General features: G+C 36.4%; 1 protein-coding gene across 2 annotated transcripts in view; it reads left to right on the forward strand.

The window, feature by feature from the left end:
* The window catches only part of UNC13C (unc-13 homolog C), a 691503-nt gene that overhangs the window by 271307 nt on the left and 406069 nt on the right, over nt 1-14127 (forward strand). The window contains exons 5-7 of one of the 2 annotated variants that reach the window (XM_055436715.2): nt 6690-6768; nt 7784-7789; nt 8935-9006. In XM_055436715.2, the coding sequence (XP_055292690.2) occupies nt 6690-6768; nt 7784-7789; nt 8935-9006 (157 nt within the window). Of the gene's footprint in view, nt 1-6689; nt 6769-7783; nt 7790-8934; nt 9007-14127 lie in introns of those variants that run through there. The other variant, XM_088839621.1, reaches the window with a different exon arrangement.

A 14127-nucleotide genomic window follows, 5' to 3' on the forward strand; every position in this document is an offset into this window, starting at 1 on the left:
GACTTAAAGGACAATAATTTGGGAAAAGCTCCAGACAATGACAGTTCTGAGTTGAAGAGTAATTCTGAAAAGCTGGACTCTGAATAATAATTTGTTTATATTTTCCTTTTCACATGTAATAAAAATATATATGACATATGACAGAAGTCTATGCCACAGAGTCACTTAAAGAGGGCCCTTCAATATGTATAAAATTTAAATTCTAATTTCAAGGAGAGCATGGTGTCAGAGATTAATTTGACTTTTCCCCAATGGTATATAAAATAACATTTCATCTTATGACAGATAGTATCTTAGTTTTGATGAGATAAGGAATCAATAAATCTTCAGGAGTTGCTGATTAATTGCCTGTGGGGAGTGAGTCATCAATTACACAAACATAAATACTCATTCATTGTTGACAATAATGGAAATCTTTTCCAGAAAATGAAAAGGAAAAGAAAATATCCTGAATGACATATCCTAATATGCTGCAGGTGAATAAAGTGTATCATGGTCATCAAGAAAAGTGTTAAAATGGGTGTAAAATACACCACATTAATCAGAAAAAGCAATATTGGTCATTGTATGTTTATCATTAAGTAAGGTAATAAATGCAGAGAGTTGCAGAGAGTTGTTTTTTTAAGTCTGAAAGGGTGTACAGCTGGATTAGAGGAGAGGGAGTTAAAATGATTTAGTTAATCTTTTACATTGCCTTAATATTCCATAATGCTAAAAAAGATTGATTATATAACCCTGCCCAATAATTGCCTTGGAAACATAGAAATAAACAGAAGTATTATGGTTTTTTTTCAGGCTTATAGGCTTCAATTAATTTAACAACTCCTTTGGATATAAGCAGAGTCTACCAATTTTCTGATTTCTAATGGAAATTAGCAAGTCTCCAAATATTACCAATTAAGCATCAAGCTTCCATGTGTGGAAATAGCACATCTTTGTCCCATAATCAGAAAGTGCTACTTTCAGGAAACCTGCTTATAGTTTTCATGCATTACTCCTCTTGTGTCTTCTGAGTTCTTTTTCAATCTGAATAGACTCAGTATGTTATCAGGTCAATTTTGCAGTAAAAATCACTGCTATGTATTTAGTAAAATCAGCTTTACCCCTCCTACCTGTGTGTCAGGTTTCTTAAAAATTACTGAATACCATATATATCTTTTAGAAAATTTGTATTTTTCTGTAATGAAATAATTAACAAACCTGACTCAAGGTATATAGCCATACATTTTTATACACAGATTTTATTAAACTCAGTAAACTCCTTTTAGTATAATTAGGCAAAGAAGTAAGAAATAAAACCATGAAAAATATGAAGACTTTTTAAGAGACCAAAAGTTGAATTAGAATACATCTCACTTAATTTATCCTATGAAATTATATCCATTGTCAATTATATGTGGTCATTGATGTTCCAGACATTTCTGTGGATCTCCTGATGCCTTTGTCTCATTTGTAATGCCTATAGTCCAAAGAGACTATTTTATACAGTGATACAGGGCTTCTAATCTGAAGATAATACCCTTTGAATACATTTTTTTAAATTCAAATACTAGAAGCACCTTTAAATCAACTGGCATAGGCCTCTGAATTCTCCTACAAAATATATACATTATATATGTGTGTTATTAATATTAATATACATTATAGTATACAGTTTTATATTATTATATATAATATATAATAATATATAAATATATTTATTTATATTTATATATACGTTATTAAGAACATGATGTTCAAGGCAAGACACTCCCACAATGGATATCAAGCTCTACCAGGTATTTCTAGGCCTGGGGAAGTTGCTCTCCTTAAGATTTAATAAGGGTAAAATGGGATTAATGGGAAGCCTCAACTCATATTGTTGTAAATGTGAAATTGTGTAATCATAAAAGCAGTAGGGTATGATAGTGCTAACTCTGACTTAGATCATGATCTTTGGGTTGATTCTGAACTATTCTGTGCTTTTGTTTCTTCATCTATAAAATGGGAGAAATAATTGTACCTATTCCTCAGTGGATTTTTTTGAGAATAAAATGACATAATACTTGTAAAGATTGAATTTGATGATTAGTGTTATGTCTGGCTCCTGGTAAGCACATTTAAATGTCAGCTAGAATTAGCTAGTTTGCTGGCTACATTAGAGATAGCATAATCCAATCAGCTATTACAGAAAGGGGTGAAATCAAACAGCTCTTCCCTAAAATTAGATTTCCCTTCAGAATTACCTGCCTGCTGTTGCCCCTGTTGATTACTGCCTCTGACCTCCTCCTCATCCAGCCTGACTAGTTTCTTCTGGATTTTAACTGATATCCATGAACCTGACCTCTTGCCAAAAAGTCAATTATTTCCTTACCTACTCTGTTCTTTCCATGCTTCACCTTTTTTTGGTGGTTGTTATTCAATCCCAGACCTCTCCTGGTTAGGAAGCCTTTCAGTAACTATTACACAAATATTTGACATTTGTATAGTGCTTCACAGTATTTACCAAGTGCTTCTCTATTCACAAAGTGAGGCTATTAGGGCAGGATTTTTTTTTTTTAAGTTTGAAATAAAAGCTTTATTATAACTTGATAGATAAGCTCTTTAAAGTATATGTTTATCCAAACTTCTTAAGTAATGGTAAAAATGTAAAACAAGAAAACACAACCTGATGAAGAACACTTTGGGCACTACCTGTGAAGCTTAAGACAATATATTTTTACTGCATTGCAGTTTTAAAAATTATATAATATAGGTTTAATTAAATTAAATAACAAGCTCAGATAAGACAGAGATGAATTTTGGATCCATGTGTTCTAACTTTGGCTCAAGTTTGGCCTCAGTTCTTTTGTATCTCTCTTCTGATGAGATAAGCATAAGGGTGAAGTGTGATTCAAGACCATATATGTGTGTTATTTATTCCTGAATTTGTGAATATATACAGTTACTCCAAATTCTAGATGGGCTTTGGAATTTAAGTTCCATGAGAAAGAAAACACAAATAAAATAAATAATCTGTTATTGATAGGAAGAAAATACATGACTCATTTATATAACACTTTGCAGTTTATAAATCACTTTCTCAACCATTATCACAATTGAATATGTTTCTTTACAAAGTTATTAAAGTCAGGAGTCAAAACATTTATTGTTTAGGAGTCAAAACATTTCAAAACACTCGGAGGCAGTGAGTTAGTATGATTGCTATGTAATGTGGTAGAAAGACATTTATTGATGAACATTTTATGCCATTATTATTCTATTCACAGAGGAGTGAAAGTAGAAACTGCATGGAATCAGAGTCTTAGATTGGAGCAAATGAAACTGGAAAAATGCTTTGGAAACCCACTTACATAATCCTTTCCTATCTATTTATTTATTTTCCCATATATTTCATGTTTGAGATGTGTGTGTGGTGGGGGAGGTTCAAGCATGAACAAGCAGGGAGAGAAGGATATGGGAAGAGAATAGAAGGGAAGCAGGATCTCACACTGAGATAGCAGTAGTCTTTCTGAAGATGAGTGTTGAGAAGAAAAAAACATACTGCCCTTCTGTACTCTGCAGTTTCTTGGAGTTCATGAGAGAATGTTGCCAATGTGTCTTTTGTGATCTCAATTCTTGCTCTTTGTCACCATGACTTGTCACATGTCACAGCCCTTGACCTAGAGAGTGTCTCATGTCTGACATTTTGCAAACCCATGGACTGTAGCCTGCCAGGCTCCTCTCTCCATGGGGATATTCCAGGCGAGAATACTGGAGTGGGTTGCCATTTCCTCCTCCAGGGGATCTTCCCAACCTAGGGGTCAAACCCAGGTCTCCGGCATTGTGGGCAGATTCATTAATGCTGAGCCACAAATCAGCTGCTCTAGAGTGTCACACAACAGAAGCTGTATTAACTCCTTTTTCACAGGTTCAGTGGTGGACCACTTAACTGTTAAATGTCATCTCCAGATACCACACCCTGTCTCCCCTCCCATCTTTTATTCCTTCCCATTCTTTCTTTCCTCTTCCTTAGTCTCTGCCCCATAATTACTTTTGTCCTGTATTCTGTGACCTATCAGTTGAGTTCAGTTCAGTCGCTCAGTCGTGTCCAACTCTTTGCAACCCCATGAATCACAGCATGCCAGGCCTCCCTGTCCATCACCAACTCCCAGAGTTCACTCAAACTCATATCCATAGAGTCGGTGATGCCATCCAGCCATCTCATTCTCTGTCGTCCCCTTCTCCTCCCGCCCCCCAATCCTTCCCAGCATCAGAGTCTTTTCCAGTGAGTCAACCCGTTGCATGAGGTGGCCAAAGTATTGGAGTTTCAGCTTTAGCATCAGTCCTTCCAATGAACACCCAGAATTGATCTCCTTTAGAATGGACAGGTTGGATCTCCTTGCAGTCCAAGGGACTCTCAAGAGTCTTCTCCAGCACCACAGTTCAAAAGTATCAATTCTTTGGTGCTCAGCTTTCTTCACAGTCCAACTCTCACATCCATACGTGACCACTGGAAAAACCATAGCCTTGACTAGATGGACCTTTGTTGGCAAAGTAATGTCTCTGCTTTTTAATATACTATCTAGGTTGGTCATAACTTTCCTTCCAAGGAGTGAGCGTCTTTTAATTTCATGGTTGCAATCAGCATCCGCAGTGATTTTGGAAGAAGAACTGCCCAAAAAAGATCTTCACGACCAAGATAATCATGATGGCATGGTCACTCACCTAGAGCCAGACATCTTGGAATGTGAAGTCAAGTGGGCCTTAGAAAGCACTACTATGAACAAAGCTAATGGAGGTGATGGAATTCCAGTTGAGCAATTTCAAATCCTAAAAGTTGATGCTTTGAAAGTGCTTCACTCAATATGCCAGCGAATTTGGAAAACTCAGCAATGGCCACAGGACTGGAAAAGATCAGTCTTCATTCCAATCCCATAGAAAAGCAGTGTCAAAGAATGCTCAAACTACCGCACAATTGCACACATCTCACACGCTAGTAAGTCATGTTCAAAATTCTCTAAGCCAGGCTTCAGCAATATGTGAACCGTGAACATCAGATGTTCAAGCAGGTTTTAGAAAAGGCAGAGGAACCAGAGATCACATTGCCAACATCCGCTGGATCATGGAGAAAGCAAGAGAGTTCCAGAAAAACATCTATTTCTGCTTCATTGACTATGCCAAAGCCTTTGACTGTGTGGATCACAATAAACTGTGGAACATTCTGAAAGAGATAGGAATCCCAGACCACCTGACCTGCTCTTGAGAAACCTGTATGCAGGTCAGGAAGCAACAGTTAGAACTGGACATGGAACAACAGACCGGTTCCAAATAGGAAAAGCAGTACGTCAAGGTTGTATATTGTCACCCTGCTTATTTAACTTATATGCAGAATACATCATGAGGAACGCTGGGCTGGAAGAAGCACAAGCTGGAATCAAGACTGCTGGGAGAAATATCAAGAACCTCAGATATGCAGATGACACCACCCTTATGGCAGAAAGTGAAGAGGAACTCAAAAGCCTCTTGATGAAAGTGAAAGAGGAGAGTGAAAAGGTTGGCTTGAAGCTCAACATTCAGAAAACTAAGATCATGGCATCTGCTCCCATGACTTCATGGGAAATAGATGAGGAAACAGTGGAAACAGTGTCAGACTTTATTTTTTGGGCTCCAAAATCACTGCAGATGCTGATTGCAGCCGTGAAATTAAAAGACACTTACTCCTTGGAACTTGACCAACCTAGATAGTATATTAAAAAAAAACAAATATTAATATATTTTAAATTATTTTAAATTGCAGATATAACACTTGCTTATTATAAAAATGCTGAACATTACTAAATTTCTAACATAGGGAGTCTTCTCTCTCTCATCCAATTTTATTCCATGGAGGTAAGTATGGTTATCAATTTGGTGAATATATTTCTAGACATTTTCCATGCATATATAAGCACCCATGCATATGAGGGTCAATAGGAAACTTAATAATATGGAAATGTGCTTTCTTAACATACTGTATTTTTTATATATGCACATGGGTATTTAACTCATTTAATTTAATGATTACATCACTTCCTTTGTGTAATATTCTGTAATTCATTCAATCAGTATACTGTTACTGAATATTTAGGTTACCTAGCTTTTGTTGTTAGTACAAAAAGTTGCAGTGAACATGCCTATACAACATTTAATCTTGTGCATTTATTTTTGGATAATTCAGATAAGTGAAAATTATGGTACTGGGATAATCACTAGTATTTTAAATATGTTGGTAAATTCTTAAGATGCTGCTTGGAGTTCAATCTGTGAAGACACAATGAACACACACAAAAAATAGTATTTTTACAATAAAAACATTTTTTTTAATTAATTGCAGACTGATAAAACTTTCACCAAAACTAGTTTGACTTTGTTTTTCCTCTAGGTGCAAAGTTCCATATACCTAACGATTTTAGTTATCCTCTCTGTGGTAAAAAAAAACAATGTGTCAAATCAGACCATATGTAATTCTTCAAAGTATGAAACTATCTAAGATGGAGAGTGATCACTATGTGTAATAGTTGGTCTCTTGTTTTGGGGCAAGGTCCTTGAGTCTTGGATCTTTGCTGCTGTCTTAACCAGTATGGTAATCCGTTAACCTTTCTTTCACAGCCTTTTTACAACAGACAGTGGAATTTTTTTAATAGGAAGTCTATTCCCCATTGAAATGATTCCTTTTCCCCCTCTTTCAGAGCTGGTCGGGGACTTTATGGTATTGACAGTATGCCAGATCTCCGCAGAAAGAAAACTCTGCCTATTGTACGAGATGTGGTGAGTCACTCCTGTTTAATTCATTTTGACTTCATGTGTTGTCTTTTATTAGATGTCATATTGTCCTTCTCATTAAATGCCTACCCTGTAAATATTTCATAGCATAAAACACAGAAGAAACTGGATGCTAGCAACATTAGGCTTATTATTTCTTTAAAGTCGATTAGATGGAGGAAATAGCTCTAACCTTTGACATCTTTTGATATTAGGTGAAATTACAGATTGAGTTAAAATAGTGCTATAAATGAGCAAAAACGAAGTCATACAACATGCCAAGCAGTCTTCTGCAATTCGGCTTTGATATGCTCAATTTTATAAATGACCATGAGTTTAATTTTCAGTGGAAGGCTGGATTTGAAGTCTTCACCTTAACCCTATAATCTTTAGCATTTTATAAAGCAAGCAGACAATGTTAATCAGTTCTTTATTCTTTTGTGTTAAGATCACATCTAACCAAATTAATAAACTGTTTCACTCTCTGAAGAAAACCATGGCTTCCAGGTCATTAAAGCCTATATTAGCCCTGAACATAACTGAATAACAAACTCTCCTATAAGGAAATATGATGGAGACTGCTGAGAAATGAAAAGAATTAATAATAGTCTGTGTTAAAGTCTAAAAAAATAGCCCATCAACAGGAAAAAGAAATGTTTTCTATCATTCACAGTGTTTTCATGTTTTGGAGGCATATTTTTAATGGTTTATTACATGAAAATATGTTTCCCCCAGAGAAACTGGTTTCCCTTTTACAACAATGTACACAGATTCTTTATACTGGTAATTTTTAATTTTACTGTGAAAACCTTTATCACATTTGCTTTAAATTAGAAAAGACAAAATCTTTCCTGGAAAAATCTTATGTGGAAAGCATGATATGTCTGTACAGTTAGCTCAGATTCCTGCCATTGTAGTATGACATCATTTTTTTGCATTAGGCTTATTTAACATTATTATGTTCTTTTCTCATATGTCTAATTATTTATATTTTATTTTCTCTATCACTTGGACTCTTCAGGCCATGGTAAGTGATCTTAAATTTATTTGATTAATATTTGGCAGACTACTCAAATGTATACTGCTCTTATTCATGCAATCAAAGAGAATATGGTGGGGAAATAAAAAGACAAACTTATAAGAATAAGAAGTTTGGGTTCTATAAGAATTTAACGTCTCAATTCTGAAAGATAGAACAACATGTAAATAGCAAGTGCAAATATGGACTGAAATAGACTAAAAACATAATTTGAGGAACAGTAGTTGTCAGAGATAAAAGACTATCTTTGGAGATAAGTGCCCTATAAGTTTACGTGGTAGGGGTGGAGACAGATGGAAAGTCACCTCCCCACTTAGGACTGTACTGAGCTTGGCACAGTGTCTTTGTGGGTCCAAGTAGATATATTTCTGACCAGATGAATTATTCCACTGTGACTTCCCTTTGTTCCTAATGGGGGAGAATATTTAATATTCTCATGTAAAACTGATTTCCACAGTTCTCTATGGTACCATTGAGTACATTATACATTATATGGTGTATGTTTCTAGTGGGAGCAGTATAATGGTTCTATTTTACAAGGGAAACTAAAGGAATGTAACTCTTACTTAAAATCACCTAAGTTACCAGCATTGAGTGAAGAAAACAAATCTGGGAATGATGATTCTCACTTGATAAAATGGATACTTGGTAAGAAAATACATTGGCTAGATATGGAAGCATATTCCAGGAAACTATAGATAACTCAAGAATTATCTAATACCTGTTGTGATTCAGGGCTCTCAGAGAGGTCAGCTGGCTCTGTATCAATGGTCATGTTTTATGAAGGCATGTGATTATGGTCATCTTGGAGAAAAACAATGTTTTAGAAGTCTCATGCTGGCCTAGGAACCTTGGGTTGCTCAGTCTTCCTTACTGGGCCTTAGTTTTATCATCTGTAAAATGTAGGGTCTAGGTTTGATGATCTAAAAAGGACTTTTTTAGCTTTAATGTTCTCTGATTCCACATTTTGGATGAATTGGCTGACTACTGAATATAGTAGGTCCCTGTTACCCAAAGTATGAATAGTGATAGTCTGTACTTTTACATTTTCATCTTCTGCTGAGTAATAGGTAAATAACAGTCACCTCATGTATCAGTAACTCACAGTTGTTTTTTTGTTTTAATTTTTTAAGACCCTGGCTGCCCGGAAATCTGGACTCTCCCTGGCTATGGTGATTAGGACATCTTTAAACAATGAGGAATTGGTAGGTGCAGAGTCAGCTACTAACTATGCATTGATCATAGTCTGGGGAAAAGCATTCTGCTTGGGCCGCTTGTTTGTTATGTTTATTCCAAAGTTCTAGGAATAACTGGGAACATGCAGAAAGTCTCACCCTGAACAAATTTCCTCAAAGCCTCAGCTGCACTATCATACAAATTATCCTGTGTTGCTCAAATATTCAAATGCCTTCCCATCTTTGCAAATGATATTTCATCCAAACACGGTTTGCTTGTTATAATCCACCTGAAAATTCCTGCTAAATTTCTACATAGTCCACATGTTGCCTCATTTTTGAGGCTTTCCCAAACACCTCCCTCCCCTTTTGGCTCAATTATTTGTTTCTTCCTCTGGGCCTTCCTAGCATTTAATCACAACCTCCAGAGGATGGTATGGTTGAGAGTGAAGGCTGCTTGGGGTGAGTCCCATTTGGACCGCTAAATTATCTTATTATATCTGGCAAGTTATGTAACTTCTCTGGGCCTGAGTTCTCTCATGTGTATAGTGATGTGATAATAATGCAGAAGATGAAGGGAGTGGATAAGTGTTTAACATGCTTGCACAGCCTAGGGTACAGTATACAATAAATACAAGCTGGTGCTTTTATTATTTTTGTTAGTACAATTTGATTATTTTGCATAAACCTTCCCTTTTGACTCCATAAGGGTAAGAACTGTATCTTGTTTGATGTTCTTGTTAAATGTTTTCATCCCTATTGCTTACGACATAGTCTGGCATGAGATAGATACTTTGTCAGTTCCTAGACAAACATGATTAGAAGGTAGAAATAGATTGCAAATATCTAGATCAGGGATTCTTGAATTTGGCTCACTAGAATTGTGTGTCTGTGTGTGTGTGTCTGTGTTTCTCAGTCGTGTCCTACTGTTTGCAACCCCATGGACTGTAGCCTGCCAGGCTCCTTTGTCCATGGAATTCTTCAGGCAAGAATACTGGAGTGGATTGCCATTCCCTTCTCCAGGGGATCTTCCCGACCAGGGATCAAACTCAGGTTTCTCCTGCACTGCAGGCAGATTCTTTACCATCTGAGCCATCTAGAATCACCTAGGGGAGCTTTCAAACCCTGATGCCTGAATCTCACTCCCATGAATGATTTAACTGGCTTCAAGTGTAACCTGGATAGAAGGGTTAAAAAAAAAAAACAAAAACCTCCCAGGTAATTCCAATGAGCAGTGGATGTTGTGCCATGATAACTGCATCCTGCCAGCCACTACGCTGGGGCTTGTATCCAAGAATATTTATCTGTGCCCCCCTTTATTGCAACTGTGTACTCTACCTCCTCCAATTTTACAGACTTTGTCTTTCTTAGAGAATAAAAACATGGCCACTATTATTGCTTGTTTTAAATTTCTATATACTTGACATGTAAACACTATTATTTACATTTATATTTCTCATTTTCTTCTTCTTTCATTGTCATCTTCCACCCAAAGCCAACCTTTCCTTGGTCTCCATCAATAAATCCTCCTCAACCCAATATATATCAGCAGTAGTACATGTCTGTTTGAATATCTGGGTGTTACAGCACGTTCAGAACATTTTGTATTGTGCCATGGTATTTTTGAAACATGACTGCTTTCCCATGGGCTTATTTTTATCTGTTGGTTTTATGATGCCATGTAATACTTCCAGTGTAGTTTGGATACAAGAGAAAATAAACATTCTCTGATATATGAAAAAACCTCGTATTGCTAACTGTATCTCAGAGTATCCAGTCTTTTGCTTTAGAGGAAATAATCAAAATGGAAGGCTTTTATTGATAGACTTCTAGACTGTTTTTTTTTTTTATGTTTTAAAATATGATCTTTGGTTTAAAGCACAAATACTCATCCCTATGAAAAGTTAAGAGGAAAGTAATAGAAATTAGAGGAATGCCACTACATTTTCTGAGGCTCTGACAGCACACCCTCACTGTATGGTTAAAATAGCTATTGATCAACTGTTCCTTTACTTAAAAGTATTCATTTTCTTTAGTTTCAGAAGGCCTCTGTAAAAATTTTTTCTGTGTGAGTGTTGGGTGGATGAACCAAGCCCAACAGTTCCTGCTAAAACTCATAAAGCCCATTTCCCTGGGGCCAGTGTCTCAAAAAGCAAATGAAATATGATTTCCGTACAACAGGCATATTAAATGTCATTCTTGACAAGCTGTCACATTAAGTCATTACATGGGCAACTAATATAAATGCTGGAGTGAATAATTTCTAGTTCCTGGTGCCGCAAGTCCCAGGCACCTTCAATGTGAAGCATGAAATATTTGCCTTTACATGAAGAAAAACGACTTGGCCATGTGGAAAATGGTAGCCTTCTATTTTAATAGCCCTATTCTATTTGAATTAAAGAGATGTACAGTAAAAAGCTCAGTCACCTCTTCCAAGGAAGAAAGTGCTATAAAATCTGAGGCAAGTTGACAGTGGGTAGGCCAGCACCATCTCCATTGACACACAGTTGGCAGTGGACAAATCACTGCCAGGTGCTCCATCCATCACCTATTCCCACTCACCACAAGAAGCTACTCGGGTTGATTAGGAATCTCAGTCTAATTAGCCTTTAAGGCCTGTAATTTCTAAATAGTTCAATCTGGTTGAATAACACAAGACCGAATAACAATCTGGTATTCATATACAGTAATCTGCCTGGCACTATACTGCTTACCTTTGTGCTTGCTTTCTCAGTGATAATTTCCTAGGTTTGGCCCCAATAGTAGCACAATGAAAATAAATCCACTCAACATTTCAATAAATATGGACTGTCTACTATGTTTCAGGCATTGTTTCAGATTTTGGAAATAAGGCAGAGAACAATTCATCTAAAAATCCCTGCCACCATGATGCTTATAATGTGGTGAAAGGAGAGCTGAGATAACAGTCACCCAAGGACTGTTGCCATGGTTCTTAATAGAAGCTCTTAGTTGGTGGGGTATATAAATTAAGACAGGCTTAGATGATGGTTTTGGGAAACTCAGAGTGAAGAACCCAAATCGCCAAGGCTAAAAGAGATTCTCAAACATGGTTTGTTCTATATGGGTTGATGGCCATGTTTAGGAGGCTGGCCTAAAGGACATGCTTATAGAGTGTGTAAATTCTCACTAAGGGTTGATTTGTCTAGGGATGTAGAAGTCCTTCTTCCAAAACAGGATTCAGGCCAAAGTAAAGGGACTGGCAAGAACTAGGTGTGAGAGTGATCAGGAAATCAGACCTGGGTCCTGTTCCTAGCATGACACTAGAAGGATGCATGGGAGAAGGAAACAGGTCAGAACCACCTGCCTAGTATCTGGGATTCAGTCTGGAAGTGGAAGGCTCCCAGTTCACCCAAGGAGTCTGGGGCCCTGATCAGAAACAGGAATCCTTTCAAACCACATGAATGGTTGTTGAAGTGATGTGATCTGAATTTGAATCTCAGCTCCTCCTCTTACTGCTTTTCAGAACTCATTTCTTGTCATTGCACTTTATCTCGCTGAGACTTGCTTCCCTCATCCTTAAATTAATGCAGTAATACTTATTTCACAATGAGTGAGAATTAAGGAAATGTCTTGCCAGGCACAGCAGTGGCCATCAGGGCAGTGAGGTAGGAACTTAAGGTGAAGAATGCAGAGTACATGCAGAGCCCAGTGCATCCCTGTCACCTTTGCAAGTGAGGGGCAGGTTGCAGGGAGTATTGACAGGGGCTTCATTACAAGTAGTGTTGCTATTGGTCTTGCTTCTTGCCTTCTTCAAGAGCATGGTCCTAGGCTTGAGAAAAGTGTTGGTCCAAGTCCACCATTTATTAACTGAGGGAACTTGGGCAAGTTACTGAAATTTTCTTGGCTTCAGTTTTCTCATATGTTTGCTAATTATGTAAAATATTTGCACCCACATTCATTAGTAAGATGGCCTATGGTTTACCATGTCTTTGAACAATCGTGGTATCAATAATAAATTAATTTTGTTAAATAAACTAGGGTGCTTTCCTCTTTGTCACTTCTCTGGGATGATCTATGTGAAATGAGTGTTACTGTACCTTGAAAGACTGAAAAAATTTGCCTCTTAAAACCATCTTGTAGTTATGTTTTGGGGGGGGGTTGTTTTTTTAATTTGAGGGTAGTTATTTGACTACTGAATCAATTTATTTAGTATAACAGTTCTATTCCTGTTGTTTAAACATTTGTTCTTGAGTCAATTTTGATAATTTATATTTTTACCAAACGTCTTTTTTTCTAAATTTTCAGATTGAATACCATCAAACTGTTCATATAATTGTATCATTCATAAAAGCTCGAGCTGTTCTTATCTTATTTATTTGTATTTTTTTCTCTTTTGTAAATCAGTAGACGAGATTCTCTGGCATTTGTTGACTCTGTATTGTTGATTTGCTTTCTATTTCATTTATTTCTGTTCTTGTCTGATTTGAATTCATATTCTACTGTTTATATTTATCCTGAAGCTATTTTTCTAACTTATTAAGCTGAATATGTAGTTTGTTAATTTTTATTGTTGCTGTTAACTATTGTTGTCGTTCAGTCGCTAAGTCCTATTTGACTCTTTGCAACCCCATGAACCACAGCATGCCAATCTTTACTGTCCTTCAGTATCTCCCAGAGTTTGCTCAAACTCGTGTCCATTGAGTCAGTGACGCCTTCCAACCATTTTATCCTCTGTTGCACCCTTCTTCTCTTGTCCTCAATCTTTCCCAGCATCAGGGTCTTTAACTATTACATACACACAAAATACATACAGCATCAATGAAGTGAAAAACAGTACAAACACCTGTATATCCATCACTTAGCTTTGAAAAGAGAATATTTCCACCCTCTGTGTATTCCTTTCTCATTTTCTTCCTCCTTCCAAACTTCAAAGATTTTATATCTATCATTTTATTGCTTTTGTTTATATTTTTAACCACATGTATATAACTTTTTTTTTGTCTTTTCTAATGTATGCATTTAAAACTATCCATTTTCCTCTTAGCATACTTTAGCTGCATCATACAAATTTTGATATATAGTGCTTTTATTGTTGTTTAGATAGAATTGTTTCATAAATGGTCCAGTGATTAATATTTTGACTCCTCAGTTATATGGAAAGTGTTTTCATTAATATTCCAAAGATAAGGG

Source organism: Moschus berezovskii, chromosome 9 (genome assembly GCF_049115385.1).
Source record: "Moschus berezovskii isolate FMDL1 chromosome 9, NW_MosBer_1.0, whole genome shotgun sequence".
In the NCBI taxonomy this organism is placed as follows: Eukaryota; Metazoa; Chordata; class Mammalia; order Artiodactyla; family Moschidae; genus Moschus; species Moschus berezovskii.